The sequence below is a fragment of the Labeo rohita genome, chromosome 5 (assembly GCF_022985175.1).
Source record: "Labeo rohita strain BAU-BD-2019 chromosome 5, IGBB_LRoh.1.0, whole genome shotgun sequence".
Lineage (NCBI taxonomy): Eukaryota > Metazoa > Chordata > Actinopteri > Cypriniformes > Cyprinidae > Labeo > Labeo rohita.
In genome coordinates this window covers 1,541,666-1,566,219 of record NC_066873.1, presented here as the reverse complement: position 1 = coordinate 1,566,219, position 24,554 = coordinate 1,541,666, and the positions used below count along the sequence as shown (strand labels likewise).

Below are 24,554 nucleotides of genomic sequence, written 5' to 3'. Positions count from 1 at the left end.
TGTAAAAAAGCACAAAAGGACCCCTAACACCACACACAATGGGCAGCCAAGCCAGCAGCATAACAACAATGCAGAAGCAAACACTCTCAGCCCGACAGAGACGGTCAACGGGAAGCCACAAGATGGGCAGAGCTCCCCCTTTCAGGCACTGCAAACTCTTTTCTGCTCTTTGGTTCCACTCACACCAATCACAGTTGGAGATCACCTGGATCGGATCCAGTCCTGTGAAAGAGAGAGAAAGGAAGAACACAAGGCAACCAAAGCAACACATGTACTCCCTACAAAAACAATAGCAACATTCGTTAAAATATCTTAGAAAGAACCACTTCACAATGACATGAGTTCACATTTTGAGCAAAAAGGTCTCAAAAAATACATTTGTTAGGGTTTAAATGATGATGTAACAGATAAATTGATCAACATGAAGAAAACAAGTACTGCATCATTTTCCAGTAACATTTAATAGTTATTGTGATGAACTACATGAAAAACTCCAACTGCTTTAAAGTCATTGCAGAGATAATTTCTTTAAAAATTAAAGGAATATTCAAAAACTTTTCATTTGCGATTTCTTTGACATTTTTTAACATTTTGTGCCTCCAAATAAAAACTATCACAGCAGCCGTATATATATATATATATATATATATATACAGTACACAGCATAAATGAGTACACCCACTCTGAATAAATATAAAAAATATATATTTTCTTAATTATCACTAATATAATTCATGAAAAGATGGCAAAATTTAAATGTATTAGACATGTACTTAATAAAAACAACAAATATATGGCAATATTTTCTGTAAAATAAGTAAATTATTAATTTTATTTAGTAATTTTGCAACACAACATTTTATCACATTGATAAGAAAACCTTATTTTGCTAAATAATTTTTGACATTCTTCTTTGGTAATTGATCAGGCAGGCTTGTCTGAACATTATGTCTCCAGAGAACCCTAACCCTAACATGTGCATATATATATATATATATATAGTCTTATTAAAAAGACGTTTAACATAAGTTTCAGCATTTATAATATTGATAATATTTTATAAATTACAATACACAAAGCAAAAAAGGCTGTTTCCGACACCCGATCTTATATGCCCAAACATTATAACAGTAGGATAGAACATAATTTGGGCAAGGAAAATTGACATTTTCCATGCTCATTTCCTTCTCAACAGAGGATGTCTTTGTTTCTTTGTCCAGATCAATGACAGATTCCTGAAACCAAAGAGTTTTTTTTTTTTTTTTTTCATCTCACCTGACACCATGTGAATACTATGCAGAGGAGGGGCAGGACGATGTGCTGGCATGAAATAGCCATTTCTTATGCAGTTGTGACTCAGCAAAAGTGCCTTTGCAAAAGCCGATTGTCCACGGCAAGATCTGGGAATGTGTGTATAAATTGGTTTGTGTTGCGCTGTACGACTGCAAAAGCTGTTAAACACACCACTTTCAGAAAACATGGATGCTGGGTTTTTTGGGATTGTCATTCTACAAGTTTTTACATCTGTTCTGTCCTATCCAAACGGGGCACCAACGTCAGCTTGCGTGGATATGATGCCGAGGCACGCAGGGATAAAGCCCCAGCCAAACCCTGCTCCATACACCATCCATCCAAACAGCACAACTTTCCAGACTGGAACACCCATCAAAGGTAGGGGACAGTTTGGATAAAGCAAACAAACAGCACTGCTGTTTTAGAAGAAACATTTTGATTCTTAATTTCAAATATTAATCTTTCGATTAATTTTTGAAATTCTACATGCATGAAGATTTTCCAAGATCTGCATGTCTGAATCTAAAGTTTACAGAGATCTTACATACCAAAGAAAAGTTGCAATATGAAAAAATCCCCTCAATCAAGGGAAAAAAGGGTTCTCCAAAAATCTATTAGGAAACAAAGTTAAACTAAAATTATGCAAGATTATTTGTTTTGTTTGGTTTTTTGTTTGTCACATTCAGGCCAAATTCTGGGACTATTTGAACTGCATGTAAATCAGAAGTATGACTGGTTGTAATGTTTGTTCATTTGTTTGTCAGTTGTGATCAAAGGTCCAGACTATAGAGGCGTGCTCCTTGAGGCTCGCTCTGGATCCGACTCAAAAGCAATAGGAACCTGGCAGATGCCTCCAAGTGACACAAAGTTCTTAGCGGTAAGGCTATGGACTGTAAAGATTACGATTACACTTCTATTGTACTGCAATGTTGATATCATATCTAATATTTTATAACTTAGGAATGCTAGTCTGCACCCCTTGTTACTACAGTTAACACTAAGCAGAGTGATTATGAAAAATGGCAATGCATAGTGAATTCTCCTCACGGACTACACTAGTCATTTAGTCTTTTTTTTTTTCCATTCCCTTTTTTTATTTAATTTTATTTTTTTATTTATTATTATTATTATTTTACTTTTGGTGCATAACCAAATGTTCAGAAAAATGTATTTTTTTTTTGGTACACCTATAAGTAAATCACAGGCATCATAAATCTGGTAATTATAGTTCCTGAAGGTCCTACACTTGTGTTCCCATAGTGTTCCGGAAACCAGCAAGGTGCCATCACTCATGCCAACACCAACATAAAAAACAACTCCACCGTCTACACCTGGATTCCACCAGCTACAGCAAAAAACATCGTCTTCATGTAAGAGTGAACAAAACCATCTCAAACTGATATTACACGACTGTCCTAAAGATGCAAGTTTGTGCATAATGATGTCATTTGTATGCTAACGTTGTTCATTTTAGATTATCTTAGATTAGTTTTTCTCTCAAATAATCCAGAGAAATTATTTAAACATTAATATTTGTCCATGTCATCATTAGGGCCACTGTAGCCCAGCAGCGCACTGTGTTCTGGGTACATGTGATGTCGTCGACTCTGACTTCAGGTGAGTAATGACCAAAATCTGGAATCCCTTTTTGTTTATTCTCTCTCTCTCTCTATATATATAGTAGTCAACATCTGAAGTGGATCAAAACCTTTCATCAAAGTTGTCCTAAAACCTAAAACAATAGCCGTTCTTGTCTTAGGACAACTTTGATGAACTTTTTTGATCCACTTCAAATGTTGACTACTATTTATATATCATTTGTACACGGAAAAGGAAAAATCAGTGCACCATTTATTAAATAATTTGACTTTTGTCTCTTAAATATCAGGTAATGGCGGAGAAACATCACTTGAAGTGCACAACAGTGCTGACAGGATTGTCACACCTGACCTGATACTCCTTGTTGTCCTGCTGGCAAATGTTCAGTATCTACTTGCTTAAGAATGATCCAGACTAAATGATACTGGCTCAGTTACTTTGTATAAAATATTTAATCAGCATTAAACATTTAGGCACACAATTTTATTTGCCTAATGTTTAGCAGACAGTTGCATGAGTATTCAAACAAAAATAAAATAAAATAAAAATGAATAAATATAATGCACCATACTGTTCTTTTGAACTTTGGGTTCATTTGTGGTTTAATGTACAGTTGTGGTCAGAATTATCGGTTACCTTGGTAAATATGAACAAAGAAACCAGTGAAAACAAATCCACATTGTTAATCCTTTTGATCATTTATTTTAAAAGTTTACAAAAATCAAATACAATTAAATACAATTTCCTTAAATACAAGTTGGCCACAATTAATGGTACCTTTTTATTCAATATTTTTTTGCAACCTCCTTTTATTACTATATTCCATAATGGTTATTTTAAGGTCCAATTATCACTATTTACTATTAATGACTTTTGCCTCAATAACTCCTATTTTGCTAGTAAGGTAGTTGTTAAGTTTAGATATGAGGTACGGTTGAGATCTATAATATGGTCATGCACAATAAGGCATTAATGTGTGCTTTATAAGTAATATGCATGCTACTGAGAACTGGTCCTTAAAATAACATATTACCAGAATAATACATATCAAAATAATAATAACATTACCATGACATTGGTTTCCGGTGTAGGCTAATGCAAACATATATCAGTGGTTTAAATAGGCCATCTCCTAAAGATTTGGGTGTGATTTTTGACAGTGATTTGTCATTTGAAAATCAGTTACTGTATGGGAAATTCTTATTCAAGACACAGAAAAGTACATTCATACCACCATACACTTTTAGACAGATGATCCAGTCGATGAATAAACCACAGCTAGTGTTGGGAAGGTTAATTTGGAAATGTGATAAGTTACAGATTACAAGTTACACTGTTTAAAATGTAGTAAGCAGAGTAACTATTTAAGTTACTTTATTAATGTAACTGATTACATTTGATTACTTTTCTAAATGTAAATTTCTATATTATTTAAAGTGTTGATCATTTTGAAACATATAAAGCAGGCAGGGTTAACCCTACAGCAGTACTCAACACTGACCAAAATCCTTCATCACTTAAAATAAGACTAATTCATTTTAAAGCACAGCCACCACAAAAACAGACTTAGGCACCTCTTTTTACTTTGAGATTGTTCTAACACAATATGGTTTCATAGCTATGATACTGTTTCTGAAATCCAATCTTTGCAAAGCAATGACAGGAAACACTGGCATCTAACTACACCTTGGATAAAAACAGTTCATCTTAACAAATAAAGCATACACACAAACCGAACAGGCATGTGTCCTATTCTGTGTCCTAAACTCTTGAAACATTGGTGTCTCATATTTTAGAGCAGTCAGTGCAATTTTGGAAAGAAATCAATCAAATCTGTATGTGTGTGAAAATATTTAGATGTAACCTCCCTTGGTTATCATTAACATTTTCATAAGTAACTGTAATTTAATTACACATGTACAGTTACAGCTGTAACAGATTACAGTTACATTTGTAATTAAATTATGGATTTTCTTCCTTTCGACAAAAAACAAAAAACAAAGAGCAATCACATAATAAACAGAACTGTAAATAGAACATAACCAGTATGAACACTTTTGTGTGTCCAAATAACAGCTCAGTGTACACAGCAATGACAGCGACAACCAGTAATAAAACGTAACACACTGTGGAAAACAGTTTCCAGTTATTGTGGTAATAATAATAATAATGATCATATATTGGACTGTTCTTATAGAACAAATCACCCCAATACAATTATGGGAAAAATGTATTGACAGAAATCAAAGATTTGTGTATGAAGCAAAATTTGGTTCAGTTCAAGTTTAGCTCAGGTTTGGAAGTAAAACTGATAAAAACATTACAGTATAAATGCATCTTAGCCTTTTGTATTCTAAATATAATAAAGACTAAATCCAGCCAATCACACTGAGGTTTACAGTAATCCAGTACCAGTGATAAGTCAGGGAAGAGACGAAACATTTTAGAAAAGAAAAAGGGGAAAAGTGCATATATTATCTTTATTATAACTTATATGCAACACTACCCACACAAGTAAAGCCACACATACACTACACAGTTTTTTCTTCACACAGTGAAATCTATAAAGTGTTCAAGTGATTTTCTGGAACTCGTCGTACAGAACCAGGACGAAGGCTCCACCCATGCTTCTGAGCACGTTGGACCAGGCACCCTTGAAGAAGGCCTTGCCACCCTCATCACGTGTAATCTTCCTCCAGCAGTCAACGGTGCCGCTGTACATTATGTCGCCTAAAACAAACAAACAAACAAAAAAAATAAACACTTAAAGCAATCTGTCATCCAAAAATGAAAAATTGTCAAAAAAATACGAAGATGAGTTTTATTTCTTCATCAGATTTGGAGAAATATAGCATTCCGTCACTTGCTCACCAGTGGATCTTCTGCAGTGAATGGGTGCCGTCAGAATGAGAGTCCAAACAGCTGATCAAAACATCACAAGTAATCCACACCACTCAAGTCCATCAGTTAACATCTTGAAAAGACAAAAGATGCATGTTTGTAAGAAAAGGTCTATTATTAAGACATTTTAACTTTAAAATGTCACTTCTGGCCATAATATGAGTCCATAAATCATAATAACGATTCCTCCAATAAAAAGTCCATCAAAATCCTACCACATATTTGTTTGGAGCTATTTTGGACTGTTTTCACTGGTAAATGGTGCTTGATCTGTGCAGATTTCCCTACTGATTCAGACGAGATGAAAAGATGGAAAAACAATATTATGGATCGAGGACTCGTATTTTAGCAAAAAGCGATGGTTTGAAGTTAAAAATGTCTTGATGGATTTGTTTCAACTTTTGTCTTCTCAAGATGTTAACTGATGGACTGGAGTGGTGTGGATTAATTGTGGATTATTGTCTCTTATTATCTCTTATTGTGGTCTATTGGCTCTTATTCTGACGGCACCCATTCACTGCAGAGGTGGCACATTTCTACAAATCTAATTTTTAGCAAATTTGCATTTTTGGCCAAATTTTTCCTTTAACATCATATTAAGACTAAACACAACCAAACATCCAAAGGCGTATGAATTTTGTAGGGAGCATGGGAGGAAAGAGGGGTTGGATATTACCTCTTTTACATCCAGACTGCATCATCATACGACGGCGTACAGTGTCGAAGGGATACGATATGAAACCAGCGACGACAGTGACTGTCTGAGCAATCATCCAGCTGACCATATGAGTGTTCTTTGGGTCGGGCAGCATGCCTGTACAACAAAGATTTTTCAATGAAAAACCAAAGTAAATGCAACTGCACAGTAAGGGTTAATGATTTATGATTAGTAGCTTAACAAACTATTTTGAGAGCTACATTCTCAAGGTGTTATGAAAGTGAAGTGTCCCAAACACATGTGGTGTGATGAAGTGTTAAACTATAGCAGTTCTGATCAATTGTTATTGTCACACAGTGTTTTCCTTTTGTGATCAAAATTATTCAATTATGCAGCTAAATGCGGCTAAAGTAAACAGGCTCGTCACTCCACAGAGAGAAGAGAGGGGGCGGGGCGAGCAGAGCTCATTTGCATTTAAAGCAGCCTCGACCAGAATGAGATGATTTTTGTAGAGTTGATTTTGACAAGGTAAAAAGGGTGTTGTTTTACACAACCATTGAGAATTTTTAACCAAAGTATATTATAGACTTTTTATTAAGACCCTAAAGAATCATTTTAACTTGTGGAAAATGGGCATCCGATGACCCCTTTAAGTTATATTACTCAAATGAAAATATTTATGATAATTTGAGCAAAATAATTGTGATTTTCCGTGTAACAATTATCATGCAACCCTTGTTCAGCTCCTGATGATAGCAGATTCTAGCCATGGCCCTGGCAGTCACAATAAAGGGGCAATCTGCCTCATGTCTAACTCCTACCTTTTGCGGTGTCGTAGATGCCAAAGTACGCCGCCCTGTAGATGATGATGCCTTGCACAGACACGTTGAAGCCCTGATACAAGCCCCTCAGACCATCAGACCTGAAGATCTTTACTAAACAGTTTCCAAGGCCTGTGAATTCTCTCTCTGCAACGCCTTTTCCCACATCAGCCGCCAGACGGGTTCTGGCAAAGTCAAGGGGGTAAACGACGCACAGAGACGTGGCTCCGGCGGCACCACCGGAGGCGAGGTTACCAGCAAAGTACCTCCAAAACTGGGTGCGCTTGTCAACGCCATCCAGGAAAATCTTCTTATACTTATCCTTAAAGGCGAAGTTGAGAGCTTGTGTTAGGAAGTACCTAATGACGTTGGTCAAGTTGCCTCTCCAGAAGGACAGGAAGCCCTGCTCCTTGGGAATACGCACTACACAGTCAATAATACCTTTGTATTGTTTGTCTACTTTAATTTGCTTGCTGGCATGCTGGACCTGTAAGAGCAGAAGGGCACAATTTTACAACCAATTACTGTATAAGACATCAGTACATCATTTAGCAAATTCAAATTTATTTCATGACCTTTGTTGCAAGACACCAAGTTGACAGCCAACATGAAAGATTTATTTTAAAAGCTTAGATCTACTACCTTTGTCAGCATTAGTATACACATGGAATTTAAGTCAACAGACATAGACTAAAGGCCACAACGTCTTCAGTAGCAGTGGTGGTTTTGGTTGTGACCCCTCATAAGGCTTTTAGTGCTGCCCTGCAACTAGATTCTCCTTGCCACAACCTTAATTACAACTACTGCCAGTTGTGTAAAGTTGATCACTAACCAGAACAATAAAATAAACTCACTAGTTAATTAACACAAGCAATCACAACTTTCATACATTCCTAGAAACATTCAAATGTTCAAGTAGCTTTAGACAACTATAATCCCTTTGAACTGTAAGACATACTACAACTCATGCAGTATTAAACATTTATTGCCCATGAAACGTATGTAAACTACATCAAATATTTTTCATGCATTACAAAAATGTGTGTAATACATTACAACAAAACAACTCCAACTCTTCCTCCTTCTAGCTTTAAAATGAAGGACTCGCCACCCTGGGTCACATGATCATAGACTGTTGAATTTCTTCTTAGAAGAAAACCATCTCACAACGGTCTTGTGAAAGGCCATTTCATGCATAAGTAAGGGGTTAAGCCATAAAAAGGCCATTAAGTTGCACATTTGGAACAGCCCATTGTGTGGCGTCCCATTCTTGCAGTGTCCTTCAAGGCTGCAAAAACACTGCTCAAAATTGGTGCTAAATTTTATCTGAAAACAACAACAACAAAATGAATAAATAAACTAAAAGTTTCAATGAAAAATCTTGAAAAACAATACAATTACAGAAATATAAATTATGACTTTTTAGGTTGTTTTCATAACCGTTAGCCTTGAATATTGTTCTGTAAATATCATGTATTCACTGCCCTTGTTAAATCTAAACCTAACCTTGCAAATAACCTTACACCAGTGGAAAATGCGAGTCGACAAAAATCTTTTGCTGTATGATGCAGTCATTATGCAAAGGTGCGGTTTGAGGGTAGAAACAGCCTCATGTGTTATTAAGATATATTTGTTGATATTATTATATGAATCTGCATTTCTATTGATATGACTAATATTAAATTGTAATTTTGGCCGCCCCTGAGAGGTAACCTTGCTGAAAAAAACAATAGACACCATCACAAAATTTGTAATGGTTTTACTGGTTATAGTGGGAGTTGTATTTGTTTTAATGGAAACTGTAATGGACCCTGTTGGTCTCTACTGGTAATTGGTCACCTTCTATCGGTGGCTTAAAACCAATGAATCCTAATGGAATATGTCCCAAAACACACTACAGAAAACCATTTTTTAATGATTTTAATGGTTAAAAGTTGATGGGGTTTTTTCAGCACCATTACCATAATAAACTGTATTACCCCGCTGACTCAAGTGTATAAAATACACAGTGATAACGTTTGCTTTAGCTTAATGCTCTTTAACTGGATATATGAAGCTAACTGCTGAAATATCAGCAGCATTAACAACAACACTGAAGAGCGTGCGCTTTATGTGTAGCAGATGCTTATGAAAGATGCGTTCGTTTCTATAGCAACAATTACAGCTTCAGACACTTTTTAAAGAATCATCATTTGTCCAAATAATTTTTATTATAAAATTATGTAGCAACATTAAGAACATGATCATAAATATATTCATGAATTAACCAAAATAGACAAATGTGTGAAAAGGATTCAGGTTTCAAGACGCATAGCTAATTTAGAATGTAAAGCATGTTACACGAGCAAAGAGTAATCTATAAAAGTGTGTTGTAAAGTGTACCTGAAGGAGCAGCTTGGCTCTTTCGATGGGTGCAACAGCAGTCTCGGAGATCGCAGCGGCGATTCCACCGGCCAAAAAGTCCTTGGCGAATGAAATAGTGGTCTCGCTCATTGCTGTGTGATGCTGTCGGATAATGGCAGGATTTATAGATGTTCAATGACTTTTACAAGGCCCCGGTCAGGAGACACAATGGGAAGACGGTTCTTTTGTTACTAGTCCATCTGTGCTTTAAAGAGGAGGAAACCCGACCTCTGTTCTGAACTAGTCGGTGTCTGAGATATTCGGTTGCACTGCCTTCCTGGAAAAACCAGTTATACCAGCTAGTCAACCAACATCATCGAACCCAGGGGAATGGCCGAGCAAGCACGGAAAAACATGGGATATTCTCCGTTAATTTTAACCATTCAAAAATTACTTGAGATGCGGGACCTCTCTAATAATATTTTCTGAAAAAAACTAGCATGAAAACTAACATTATTGAAGCAAACATGCAAATAGAATCATCCCAAAAGGAATAAAGGAAACTCAAGTGGGCAGCAACAACAATATGTTTCTTTATATATGAATATAACAAGATTTTAGTCAGTGTGTGGCGTGTATGTTTGGGCATAAAAAAGATCTACAAAGTTACAAATCTCAAAGTCCACTCCAAAGGGAGATATTTGTTTTGTTTTAAAAAAATCCCTTTTCAAGAACTACAACGAACAGCTCCTTTGGACTACAGCGTTTGTTTTCCGGATGTTATGATGTCACAATGCAGCCATCATTAATATCATTAAAATAAATCCCGCCTACTGAAATTCGTATGGTTGGGGGGTGTGTAGGGACAAGGTGGGGATTAGCCTAACTTTAGTGATGCAGCGCGGAGAGCCGCTTCTGGGATGCTTCAATGAGCCGCAGCGCAGCTGGTATAAACACAAGCATTGCCTAGAGTGCCCGCGATCTGTGTGCAGTGTGTGGTAAGAGATTTATCGATCATACAGTGTAGATAGTTTCACTTATAACGCGAGTGTTGCATAAAATGCATAAAATGCACTAGACTAGGCTAGGCTAATCAGTGACAATGTTCTTTGCTCATTTTCTAGCTGCTTTTTGAATAACTAAGGAAATGTTAGCATTATAATTAGTAACTTATAATATTTTTATTCAATTGTCATGTTAAATACAAATTAAGTCGTATGCTGGAGCTGGTTTCGGGCAATGAAATTAATTATGTAAATAATTAAATTAGCATGATAATATCATGTATTGGCGATCTCGCAGGCTGGGGGCAGAGGGGGGGCTTCCTGTAGCGAATCGATGCGTTTTTGTAAAATATCCATATTTAAAATGTAACAATCACTCTAATCTAGCTTGCGCTAACAGTTGTACACTGCTAGAACTTGCTGCTTTGACAAGGGGCGTGGCAGTACTGAAACACCGTCTAAGCTGTTCACCAATAGCAACGCAGTGGGGGAGCTAACCAATCACAACACATTTCGTTTTTCGGAAAGCGGGCCTTCTTTAAACTCGGAACTAATCGAGCCGTTTGTGCCAGGCTGGGGAGAAAGGTATTGTAATAACGTAAATTATGTGAAAAATAATGTGTTTTTTTCGAACCACCAAGCATGATAGTATGTTCTAGTACACCCCCAAAACAAAATCAAGACTTTGTAAAAGAGCATAATGGGACCTCTTTAAAATAGCATAATTTGAATGACTGAGTATAGCAAAAGAAACAATACACAAAATAATAATAACTGCAACCGCAGCAGACCACAGGATTCCCTATGTGCTGTAGGCCTAACACTGTTATTTGCACCTGCTCAAATTTTAGTCTGAACAATCCTTCAGTGGATTGTTTGAAAATAATCTCTTGATTACATCTGTTAAAACAGCTAGAATACACCTCCTGTTATTTAATGGGCAGGAAACAAGTTAATAGGGACCTACGTGTCTCATGGAATCTGGACAGACAATTGTTGTTTGAATCTTTTTCCCAAAACATAGATGACTCCAAATGTGGAGGGACCTGTCTTGTCTTTGCTTGCAGCTCGCAACAAAAGTCCCGGTGGAACTTCTGCCCATGTTTGCCCAGTTTGAATTGTTGGCATTGCCCCATGTTGTGTCTTTAAACTCACTCTTTCTGTTAGAAACAAAGGATGTCTTTGTTGCATTGTCCTGATCAGGAATACTGTATTTTTTGGGATTGTCCTACTACAAGTTATGACATCTACTCTGTCCTATCCAACAGGAGCACCAACTTCAGTTTGTGTATCTCACCAGGCTCCACCTCTCCAAACACACTCTGCTCACGTTCCCTTGCATTTTAATTACACACACCTGGATCTCATGAATCTAATCATTAAAGATTGCACTTATACGTTTGAGATTGCACTCACATACATTTTGTCTGGTTTCATTGATGTTACCCCACAAAACTGTCAGACACCCATTTACCTTACCTGCAGATTTACTTGCCTGGACATTCTCCTTGTTGTTTTCCATCACATGTTCTCCAGCTTTATCTCCACTGTTGACATTGTTGAACTCCATCATGTGTTCTCTGCCATTATCTTTTATATATTAACTCCATTGCCAGTTTTCTCTATTGTCAATTCTCTGTGGCTGCGTTTATACTTGGCATTAACATGCGACCTGTATCCGGATGTTGTCCACATACACACTGACAAGACAACTGCGAACGTGCCTCTGATGGGAATGTTATCCGATCAGCGTGTCCTGGTCCAGAGGTAGTCGAGGACGCATTGTGATTGGATCTCAGTGTAATGTAGATGCAATCCAGTCATCGCGTCTGCATTTGCCGGTCGACATAACGCAAAACGCCTCTCTCCCGAACTGTCAGAAAAGAGAGCCCGTGGAGTGCTAGTGAGAGTCATACAGTTATTTTAATTGGTTAAATTGCCCGCAACTGAAAATGATTTTCAAAAGAAAACCCACCACTTCGGGTAGACTTTGCAGCAGGGCCATTCTTTGCAAAATTATTTAAATATTACACGGGAAAGACAGCAGAAGTGAGTATAAGGGGTTTTTTTATGAATCTTTGCGATCGTCTTTACTAATAATGTGCTAATTAGCAAGTTTAGCGGCTAAATGCGGCTAAAGTATGGGATTATTTTTGTGCCAATAAGAATGAACGTAACTTTATAAAACTGAACGTAACTTTCCAAGAAACGATCAAAAATATGCCACTGCAAAAGAAGAAAAACACAATGAAAATGAAAAAATGAACTCAGTCGCACGAAATTAACATGCTCTTCAAATATGCTTCATTGTTTGTTAATGATTTTCAAAGAATCGTTTTCGCGAATCATGGATTCTGAATGCGTTGCCACAGCTTTCGCTTACGCTTCGCAAATTTTCGTTTGCTGTTTTGGCACAAACCTCTCGTGGAGGCGGGCTTAACAGCGATCTACTCTGATTGGCTAATGAGCTTTTGATGGACAGTTGCTCTCTGACCTGGAAGCACAGACGGTGACGTCAGCGGCGCGCATATTGGAAAGTTGTTGCGGTGTGCAATACGTCGTGCTTTGTTTATAGAAACTATCAGAACTGTTGCACACTGTACATGAATAAAACTTTTATCGATGTTATTGATTAACGTTACTTTAGCAACACGAACTTACTTCAAGCTGCCCTGAGGGACAAGCTGAGGTGGAAGATGATGCCGCTCCGTGTCTCTCCTGGGAGCTCATCTTTAGAAACTAAGAGACGACCGTAGGTGAAATACTAATAACATTAATACTTAATATAAACAAAGCACGACGTATTGCACACCGCAACAACTTTCCAATATGCGCGCCACTGACGTCACCGTCTGTGATTCCAGGTCAGAGAGCAACTGTCCATCAAAAGCTCATTAGCCAATCAGAGTAGATCGCTGTTAAGCCCGCCCCCACGAGAGGTTTGTGCCAAAAAAGCAAACGAAAATTTGCGAAGCGTAAGCGAAAGCTGTGGCAACGCATTCAGAATCCATGATTCGCGAGAACGATTCTTTGAAAATCATTAACAAAGAATGAAGCATATTTGAAGAGCATGTTAAATTCGTGCGACTGAGTTCATTTTTTCATTTTCATTGTGTTTTTCTTCTTTTGCAGTGGCATATTTTTGATCGTTTCTTGGAAAGTTACGTTCAGTTTTACAAAGTTACGTTCATTCTTATTGGCACAAAAATAATCCCATACTAAAGTAAACAGGCTCGTCACTCCACAGAGAGAAGAGAGGGGCGGGGCGAGCAGAGCTCATTTGCATTTAAAGCAGCCTTGACCAGAATGAGATGATCTTTGCAGAGCTGATTTTGGCAAGGTAAAAAGGGTGTTGTTTTACACTACCGTTGAGAATTTTTAACCAAAGTATATTATAGACTTTTCATTAAGACCCTAAAGAATCATATCAGCTTGTGGAAAATGGGCATCCGGTGACCCCTTTAATGCCAAGTGTAAAGTGCCACATGGTGTGTGGTTTCCATGTGTTTCTATTTGCATCTATAAAGAAGGACTGTTACTCTGAGACAAGTGCATTCCTTGGTTTCACTTGGTTCTTCTGATTACTCACCTGAATTCCTCATTCATCAAACCATTCAATAAACCCCACATTTGAGTTCATCTTCTGTCTCCGCTTTCGAGTCCCATGACAGAAGACCAGATAGACAGTGAATTCTGTGGGATTATCATTCAGCAGTGCTCCGGATCCGGTTGAGGAATTGGTAAACCAACTTTATTGAGCACTCACAAACCATCATGGATTATCAACGGGGCTTTGAACCATCTCCTCAGCTGCATCTCTCAGCCTCACGACATCATAGGCCTTGAGTGTTTCATCCAGCTCTCCATCATGGTATCCCATGGGATGATGTCCTACCTTCACTACCATCCTGCCCTCCAAGCCACACTGTCCATCCTCCAGAATCAGTTATTGAACCCATGCAAGGAGACTCGTTCAGATAAATCTCCACCAAATGACAAAATAAGACTCCAAAACCACCTCTGTCTGTACTGCAGAGGTGGTGGCATATCCTTGACGAATGTTCCTGTAAGACCTGGTCTGCCAGTGAGTCATGCTCATTCTCTAAATCAATCTTCTCTGCATACCACGATGTCAGTAACCAGTTCCCACATCTCTGTCTTAGTTAAAATGCCATCCTTATGTCTGGATTGGCAGGGAATTTCATCTTTAAACACCTCTGCCACCAGCTCCACCACGCTCATGTTTTTCCTGGTTCTGGAATGCCCTGCTGCTGACATCATCTTGGGGTGTCCTTGGCTTCAACACTGATCACCTCTCCTGGACCACCGGGAGGTGCTAGCATGGGGGAAACCTTGCTTCCAACAATGCCTCTATCTTCCAGACCATCTTGGCATTCCCTCAGAATACTAACCATTGCAGGATGTATTCAGCTTCAAGTGTGCCTCACAACTTTCTCTTCACTGGCCATGGGAATGTGCCATTGATCTAATGCAAGGTTACCATTACCCAGAGAACAGATTTACCCTTTGACATCCCAACTAACCAATCTCTAAATCTCTGCCACCACCTTCCAGCTCCTTTGTCTGTCCATTCTTCAAGTTCAAGGTTGTTTCTCTACGGCGGTGATCACCAAACTTGCTCCTGGAGGGCTGGTGTTCTGCAGGACACCGGGCGTCCGGGACTGAATCTGGTGACCCATGCTCTAAGGTCTGTCGACAGCAACAGCACAGCTGGAACAATTCCTCTGATGGGCCAAGTACACCCAGAACTCCCACCCTCTTAACCTCCTTTCCAGTGCATATTCAGCTTCCAACCAGCCCTTTATCTCTGGTCAGGAGAGCAGTCTAAGTTTCCAGCTATGGGCCACTGGTTCTAAGAGACCAAGAGGGTCTGGGACTCAGCTCATGTCCATCTGCAAAGGGCAGTAAGATTCCAGGCTGATGTCAGGAGAGCATAAACACCTAATCACCATCCTGGGCTCTCCACTAGGAACATTTGACTCTGTCTGCCCTGTCTCAAGTTGAGTCTCTGCTACGTTGGTCATTCCCCATTTAGGGTGCGTTCACACTTGTAGTTCAGTTCGTTTGGTTTGGGCCAAAAAGTAAAATGATACAGTTGGTCCTGGTTCATTTAGCGTCACACTGGCATTTTTTATTTTTCTAAAGATACCGAACCTTAAGGCATAGTAATACGTTCACAACATAACAACAAAAACTTCAAACAAAAGGAAAAGGTGCGTTCAACTTTAAGTCAAATACACCTAATGCCGTCTGCTGGACTAAGCGCGCTTATTGTTGCGTGTATATGACTTTATTTTCACCACCTGTGAACTCACAAAGTGCTTATAAACGGCACTATATCTTCTCGTTGCTCCACGTTTGCCCTCTGCTCATTTAGTTTTGGATACACCTTTTGTTCGCTTTGTGAAATCATGTCGCATAGCATCGCATCTTGCATTATTTCCTGTTTTTGGTTTGTTTATATGTGTTTGGTCTGTGTTGCGTTCATATATCATTTGAACTGCACCGGAGTTTGTTTGGAAGTGGACCGAGACCCATCTTTTTTAGTCGTCTTGGCCCGCTTGTTTGGTGAGCACCAGGGTTCAGATGGCAGCGTTCACATTTGCCCAAATGAACCGCACTAACAGAGCAATCGCACCAGAGTTTGTTTTAATCAAACCAAACATGACAAGTGTGAACACACCCTTAGAGACAGTTATATGCTATGACATACTAGTTTAAATTTACCATCACACTACTGTATTGCTCCCACGTTCCATGTCTCACTCCTCAAGCCTCACCATCCCTCTCTGTCTCCTTCCTCCTCAGAGTCTGGTGTGACTGAAGGTCAACCTTCTCCTCTGCTCCTGGATGTCAGGTCAGTGTACACAGTCCATGAGTGCATTCTTTGGTTTCATTGTCCTTATGTTTACTCACATGCATTGCTGACTTTCTTTAAACTCACACTGCCTGTGAGTCCGTGACAGTGTGGATATAATGCAGAAGCATGGGGGTCCCCAAGCAAACCCCGCTCTATACACCACCCATCAGCAGCACAACTTTTTAGACTGGCAAACCCATCACAGTTAGGGGAACATTTGGATAAATCAAGAGTGATGGGGTTACTACTGCTTAATTATGAAATACCTGAAATGGGGATAAAGCGGTGATAGCATCACTGATTGAAAATGTTTGCTCATTTGTTGTCAGTTGTAATCAAAGGTCCACATCAGGGATCCCCAACCCTGCACCTGGAGAGTTCCAATCCACCTGTAATCCATCAAGGTAACCTGAACACCTTGAATTAACTGGTTCAGGTATGTTTGATTGGGGTTGGAGCTGAAATCTGCTGGACGTAGCTTTCCAGGCGCACAGTTGGAGAGCCTTCTTAGATCCAGCTCAAAGGCAACAGAAACGTGGCAGACACCTTCAAATAAGACAACATTCTTAGAGGTAAGATATTGAACTGTATAGAGTCAATATTTACACTTCTGTTGTACTGAATGTTTTTATCATATCTGATGTTATTACAGTTACTACCATTAGCACTAACTGGAGTAATTATGGAAATTATGACGCATGGCAAATTCTTGCCTGGGACTGCACATATTTAACTTTTTTGTAAGCTTTTCTTTGCTCCTAGTTTTCATTTTGGTGGCATAACCAACCATTCAGTAATATGTTATTTGGTATACCTACAGAATATTTAAATGCCATAGATTTGGTGTCATTTTCATGAAAGACTGAATAATAACAAATGTTAAACTCATACTACATGACTGTACTAATGATATACAAGTTGTAGTTTGTTCAGATTATGTAAGATGAAGAATGTTTCTGTTTTCCTAATCCATAGAAGTGTATTCCATGCAGTGTGTCCTTTTTTTTTTAAATGCACATCTTAAAACAGGGGTTGCTCTTTAAGAAGCCCTGCTCCTGGAGAGCTACTGTCCTGCAGAGTTCCAACTCCAGCTCCAACAAGCTATTTAAAGGAGAAGTCCACTTCCAAAACAAAGATTCACATATAATGTACTCACCCCCTTGTCATCCAAGATGTTCATGTCTTTCTTTCTTCACTTGTAAAGAAATTATGTTTTTTGAGGAAAACATTTCAGCATTTTTCTCCATATAATGCACTGATATGGTGCCCCGATTTTGAACTTCCAAAATGCAGTTTAAATGCAGCTTCAAACGATCCCAGCTGAGGAAGAAGGGTCTTATCTAGCGAAACGATCAGTTATTTTCATTTAAAAAAAAAAATACAATTTAAATACTTTTTAATCACAAACGCTCGTCTTGTCTTTCTCTCCCTGAACTCTGTGTATTCTGACTCAAGACAGTTAGGGTATGTCGGAAAACTCTGATCATATTTTCTCCCTCAACTTCAAAAATCATTTCAAAATCATCCTACATCGCTGCAGAAATACCGACCCAGTCTTTGCAAACTGAACATCAAACACCCTTAACAAAAAAGGTAAAACAGCGATATAGGATGATTTTGAAGTTGAGGGAGAACATGAGATGGGAGTTTTTCTACATACCCTAACTGTCATGAACCGGAACAAAAACAGAGGTCGGGAAGAGAAAGACAAGACGAGCGTTTGACATTAAACAGTATATAAATTGTATTATTTTTATGAAAATAACCGATCATTTTGCTACATAAGACCCTTCTTCCTCAGCTGGGATCGTTTACAATCGCATTTGTGATCATTTGAAGCCGCATTTAAACTACATTTTGGAAGTTCAAAATCAGGGCACCATATCAGTCCATTATATGGAGAAAAATGCTGAAATGTTTTCCTCAAAAAAACTTGAACATATTGGATGACAAGGGGGTGAGTACATTATATGTGAATCTTTGTTTTGGACCTTTAAGGTCTTCAGGGCTACTGAAAATAATTGAAAGTGTCTTAAAGCAGGGTTTGAACTGGTCTTTAGAAAGACAGCTCTCCAGGAGTAGGGTTGGAAAACACTTTACATGTAGTAGGGTCACATATTCTTCACCCATACAAACAATTTGCATAAGCATACTTCATGTTGCAACAGTACTATTCTTACTATAAGCACACTATTCCAAACAGCTTCTGTTTTATGGGAGATCATATTAAAAACTTTATGAGACTACAACAGACAGGTAAAGGTTCAATGGGTTGACTTTATTCAAGTCTCAATTAAAAACAGACTAACAGGAAAACCGCTATGAAAACTGAATGACAACAGTGACCAGTGGTAAGTCAGGGAAGAGTGGAAACATTAAAAAAAAACAAAAAACAAGATACATTCACATATATCTTTCATATAACTAGTAGTACAACACTAGTCAGGCCTCGTGAGTAAAGCAGGAGTCCATTCACATAACAGACAGGTGTGAACTTTTTTTCCTTCAAATAGTGAATTCTGTGGTGTTTAAATGACCTTCTTGAGCTCGTCGTACAGAACCAGGACGAAGGCTCCACCCATGCCTCTGAGCACGTTGGACCAGGCACCCTTGAAGAAGGCCTTGCCACCCTCATCACGTGCAATCTTCCTCCAGCAGTCAATGGTGCCGCTGTACATTATGTCAGCTACAATAAAAAGGAATCAAAAAATTAACATCATGATGTTCAAGACTGAAGATGATCCAAACACAAAATGGCTTATGAGCTTTGGAAAGAACATGGGAGGAAAGAGGTGTTGGATATTACCTCCTTTACGCCCAGACTGCATCATCATACGACGACGTACAGTGTCAAAGGGATACGATGCAAGACCAGCGACGGCAGTGACTGTCTGAGCAATCATCCAGCTGACCACAATATGAGTGTTCTTTGGGTCGGGCAGCATGCCTGTACAACAAAGATATTTCAGGTAAATGCAAAAAAATTAGTACTATTGCCCACTACAGGTTAACAATTTTGGATGTGGTATGATCAAGTTAAGCTATAACAGTTCTGACTGGCCGTTACCCATATGGAACATTTTAGCTTGCAAACGTTATTTTTAAAAACATTAAAAAAAACATTAAAAATAAATAAATAAAAAAAAAATAATAATAATAATAATAAGTCAATATACACACATATATATATAAAATATATATATATATATATATATATATATATAAAATATTATTATTATTATTATATTTTTTATTTTATTTTTTTTGGCTAAAGACAGACAGACGAACTTAATTTTACATGGTAGATTTATTTATTTAGGTAACACTTTATTTTACCATGTGTCCTTGTTACACGTTACATTTTAAGTAAATGTAACACGTAACAAGGACACGGTAAAATACAGTCTTACCTAAACATAGTTACCAAATATTTAATTATAGTAATAAGTTATGCATAATTTCATGCAACTAACCCTATATAAAAACCTTACCCTAACCCTAACCATATAGTAAGTCCACGTAGTTAACTATTATTACGCAGTACTTAAATGTATAATTACACTGTAACAAGGACACCATAAAATAAAGTGTAACCTTTATTTATTTTAAGTAGTACTACTTATGAGATTCTCAAGAATATTACTAGTTATGATAAATATCATTGGTAGATGAGGGTACAGAATATTAATATTACAGAATATTAAAATACTCTGATGTTGCGTCTGAGTTGGAACATTATTGGCAAAACACCAGTTAGTGTTACAGTTAGTGTTACTAAAGTAAACCCAAGTGTAAATTGATGATATGTGAATTGTTTCTGAACAGAAACAAAGAGAGCCGAGCAATTTCCTATTGGGAGCTCTGAAACCCGTCTATGAGTTACCTACCACAATTCATTTTCACCTATATTTGGTGGGTTGGTGGATGTTAATTTCAAATCCTGGTTCTCATCAAAATGTTAAAAAAGTAATCAGATCTGCTCAACGGGAGCTGGCTATTTTAGATTTAATGTGGATTTAATTTGAACTGCAGGTTGTAAATATTTTTAGAATATTTCTACAAGAAGTGTAATTCTCAATAATGGATATGCCACATTATGAAAAGAAATTGTATATTATGAACAGTGTTGCAATAACAAGGGACCTGTGACAGTAGTTATAAAACCAGCATATATTTGATTTTGGACATTAACTGTGTTGTGCATAATGTAAACGAAAGAAAAAAAAAAAAAAAAAAGCAAATCAAGAGTTAGTCTTAACATGTTAAACAACCTTTAAACACACAGCTCTAGCTCGGCCTGTGATGTTGCAATCTGCCTCATGTCTAATAACTCTCACCTTTTGCGGTGTCGTAGATGCCAAAGTACGCCGCCCTGTAGATGATGATGCCTTGCACAGACACGTTGAAGCCCTGATACAAGCCCCTCAGACCATCAGACCTGAAGATCTTTACTAAACAGTTTCCAAGGCCTGTGAATTCTCTCTCCGCACCGGCTTTTCCCACATCAGCCGCCAGACGGGTTCTGGCAAAGTCAAGGGGGTAAACGAAGCACAGAGACGTGGCTCCGGCGGCACCACCGGAGGCGAGGTTACCAGCGAAGTACCTCCAAAACTGGGTGCGCTTGTCAACGCCATCCAGGAAAATCTTCTTATACTTATCCTTGAAGGCGAAGTTGAGAGCTTGTGTTGGGAAGTACCTAATGACGTTGGCCAAGTTGCCTCTCCAGAAGGACAGGAAGCCCTGCTCCTTGGGAATACGCACTACACAGTCAATAATACCTTTGTATTGTTTGTCTGCTGTGATTTGCTTGCTGGCATGCTGGACCTGTAAGAAAACGGCACAATTTTACAAACAATTAGTGTATTTAAAAAGAAAAAAAAACATCACTGAATGCAACCATTTCAGACTTTCTGAATGACCTTTGTGTCACGAGTTGGACATGAAGTATTTCAATACATCTTCTAAACTTATTTTAGTCCGTTTCTCCAGAAGACAGACTAAATTTTAAATGCATGTAACGGTTTAACATTTGTCATCATTAGTATGGAAGCAAAGCCAACAGACACTGACAAGGTCGCAACATTTTCAGTAGCAGTGGTGGCCTTAGTTGTGACCCTCCATGAGGCTACTAGGTCTCGTCCTGTAAATAGATTCTCCTTGCCACAACCTTGGTTACAACTATTGCCATTTTGTTTGATTGCTAACGCAATGGTTAATTAACTTAAGCAATCAAAACTTTCGTATGTCCACAGAAAACTTGAAATACTCAAGTAGCTTCAGACGACTGTGAGACAACTGACAGACAAATTCTGTATTATATCTGTTGCACTGATGCTAACTTCTGTACACCACTCCAGTGTCACACTGTCTAGCTATAGCAGCCAAGCTAACATTGTACGAACATTGTAGACAAAAGTCAGGTCATTAAATTACAGATAACCCTAATATTAACAGACTTAACAGTGATGCAGTAGTGAGGGTTTCCATACATACATGTGCATGAATGAATGCGTGAACATTCCAAATTAAAGTCCAAATTGAATCGTTCCAAACACTTGAAGTGGGGACTTCAAGAGCAAGGTAATCATGTTTCAGTGTGGCCCATTGGAATACGCTTGGCAACAGTAGCAATGCAATGCAACGTCATTTCCTCTTCACCCAGAATGTCACCATGAAAACGCAGTGCACCATCAATCACCCCATGAGCTGTTTTTAATGACAGGAATCTCTTAATTGTTGTTGATACTGTTGCTGCAAACAGTCATATATTTTATGATTAACGTCAGGGTTAAGGTTAGATAATGAAACTCATTTAAACTACAAAGTAAAATTTTGAATGCACGACAAAACGTGTGTAATATAAAATCAAAACGGCCTCAATTATTCTATTTACACCTCAACTCCAGCTCTCTTTAAAATGAATCCGGAGGACTCGCCAGCCTGAGTCAGGTAAAATGACTTCCTTTACGAAACCTTTGAACCTCTCCTTCGCTAAAGGCGTCGAGAAAGGGCACTTCGTGCTTCAGGAAGGAGTTAAGTTGCACATTTTCGATTGGAACGACCTTTGTGTGTCGTCCCCTCCCCGCAGTGCCCTTCGAGGGCGCAAAAACGCACTTTAGAATCTCCTACTTCTGGATTTTAGGTCAAACTTCAAGCAAATATCATAATATCAAGTCCACGTTCCACATTAAACCGAAAGCTGAAGTGCTTCGAGGACGTGCGCTCAGTGTCTCATTCATTCAAATGACCTTACACTATGGAAACGATGGCGCTTCGACAAAAACTGGTCGTATTGATTATAAATTAGTTCTGTTGTGTGATGCCACTCGCTGTCATTGCAGGCATAGTAAGGTTTAACGGCCTTGTAATGTCACACTCGCCAGAGCAGTTCCAGACATACCTGAAGGAGCAGCTTGACTCTTTCGATGGGCGCAACAGCAGTCTTGGAGATCGCAGCGGCGATTCCACCGGCCAAAAAGTCCTTGGCGAATGAAATTGCGGTCTCGCTCATTGTTGCGTGATGTTGCTCGCTGCACAGAAAAGCTGTTCGCCAAACCCGTCGAAATGACCGAATTTATAGATGCTCTGTGACTTTTCCAAGGCCTCGATCGCGAGATACAACGGGAAGTCCGTTCTTTTGTTATTGGTCCATCTGTACTTTAGGGAGGAGAAAACCTTCACGTCTAACAATACACGCCACACCTCCTAATGTTATTGGAGCATGTGTTTGTACGTAGACAGGGGGCGAATATTTTGCATTCTTTAATATTTTTGTAGAAGCAGGAAGCGTGTAGTCCCTGCACAACATGCATTTTGTCCTTGTCAGTCTGCCCTTAACAGTTGAACACACTAAAAAAGGCTTGTCATTTACTGTTATTGGGATTGAAACACAGCATCTTATCTTTATGGTCTTCTTCCCTAGAACCTCTTTGATCTGTTAGTTGGAAATAGGCTTCCCCTATAAAAGTTCATTTTTAAAACTTTATTTCACAGTATGTTCACTTGTATTTAATTTGATTTATTTATTTACTCATTTATTTATTATTTTATTTTATTTTTTTCACGTGGGCAACCTTTTTAAAATTTTATTTTGGCGAGATACAACAGTTTAAAAATCTGGAAACTGATTACTGATCTTTACTTAATATCCTAATGATTTTTGGCATAAAAGAAAAGCGATAATTTTGACCCATGATGTATTGTTGGCTAAATATACCTGTGCTACTTACAACTGGTTTTGTGGTCCAGGATCACAAACATATGTTGTGCATGCAAATTGTGTGTAACACTAATGTACTTATATTTCCATGTAATGAATGCACTAAAAGTAACATTTTAACTATCACTTGACTGTTTAATAATGTAAATTAGCAATTTTGATTGGACTGTCAATAGTTACAGTGTTTCGCTCAAAGGTACATTTAAGAAAATGCAAAATTACCTATCTTAAAATAAGAACAAGACAGCATTTGCCAAGTTAAACCACGGAGTCATGGTTCTAGTGTGATGAATGAATTGGAATTCTTCTTCTTATTATTACTATAATTATTATTATTATTAGTTAATAAAAAATGAATTGCAACCAGATGAGCTACATAGTGAACATTGCAAATATACGGTATACTGTATACATGCAGGTAAAGTTGGGTATACATATAATAGTGAACTGTTATTTGTTTTGCAGTGATTTTGAAATTGATGAATTATTTAAAGTTTGGTTTCAGTTTATAACATTTTTGGTGTAGCGCAAATAACTATTAAGTGATGTGCATTATTGCCATGATTAAAATCACGCATGTCAAGGTTTATAATTCTGGTCTTATTTCTGAAGTGTCCGGGTTGTGTTCTGCATTATAACCATTTAAAAAAAAAAAAAAAATCTAAACAGTAATATGAATATTCTAATTTACTGTAATATGAATCATAAAATACTGTGAATGTATACCGTAGATGTATACAGTATATCACTTTTTCATTTGAAAGTGGCGGTAAAAGGACTAAAGAGAAGTAATGTACCAGTAACTCCTAAAAAAAAAAGTTATTATATATATATA

The 24,554-nt window shown here is 38.0% G+C and overlaps 3 protein-coding genes across 4 annotated transcripts; 1 reads left to right on the top strand and 2 right to left on the bottom strand.

The window, feature by feature from the left end:
- The first annotated feature begins 1,361 nt into the window (after positions 1-1,361).
- On the top strand, positions 1,362-3,404 carry si:dkey-251i10.2 (uncharacterized protein LOC562682 homolog). The gene is made up of 5 exons (XM_051110611.1): positions 1,362-1,671; positions 2,058-2,170; positions 2,554-2,663; positions 2,846-2,910; positions 3,182-3,404. Exons 1-5 carry the CDS (start codon positions 1,479-1,481, stop codon positions 3,292-3,294), a joined length of 594 nt encoding a protein of 197 aa, XP_050966568.1. The 5' UTR covers positions 1,362-1,478; the 3' UTR covers positions 3,295-3,404.
- Positions 3,405-4,956: 1,552 nt separating this feature from the next.
- On the bottom strand, positions 4,957-9,912 carry LOC127165729 (ADP/ATP translocase 3-like). 2 transcript variants are annotated; one of them, XM_051110609.1, is made up of 4 exons: positions 9,655-9,912; positions 7,273-7,759; positions 6,470-6,607; positions 4,957-5,622 (listed from the first exon to the last, which is right to left on the bottom strand). In XM_051110609.1, the coding sequence occupies exons 1-4, from the start codon at positions 9,763-9,765 to the stop codon at positions 5,465-5,467; spliced, it is 894 nt and encodes a 297-aa protein (XP_050966566.1). In that variant the 5' UTR covers positions 9,766-9,912; the 3' UTR covers positions 4,957-5,464. The 2 variants fall into 2 exon arrangements, with proteins under 2 accessions (XP_050966566.1, XP_050966567.1); XM_051110610.1 differs by lacking the exon at positions 4,957-5,622 and adding an exon at positions 5,841-5,866 and having other exon boundaries at positions 9,655-9,908.
- Positions 9,913-18,757: 8,845 nt separating this feature from the next.
- Positions 18,758-23,140, bottom strand: LOC127165728 (ADP/ATP translocase 3). Its single transcript, XM_051110608.1, has 4 exons — positions 22,901-23,140; positions 20,838-21,324; positions 19,307-19,447; positions 18,758-19,186 (listed from the first exon to the last, which is right to left on the bottom strand). Exons 1-4 carry the CDS (start codon positions 23,009-23,011, stop codon positions 19,029-19,031), a joined length of 897 nt encoding a protein of 298 aa, XP_050966565.1. The 5' UTR covers positions 23,012-23,140; the 3' UTR covers positions 18,758-19,028.
- Positions 23,141-24,554: the final 1,414 nt, after the last annotated feature.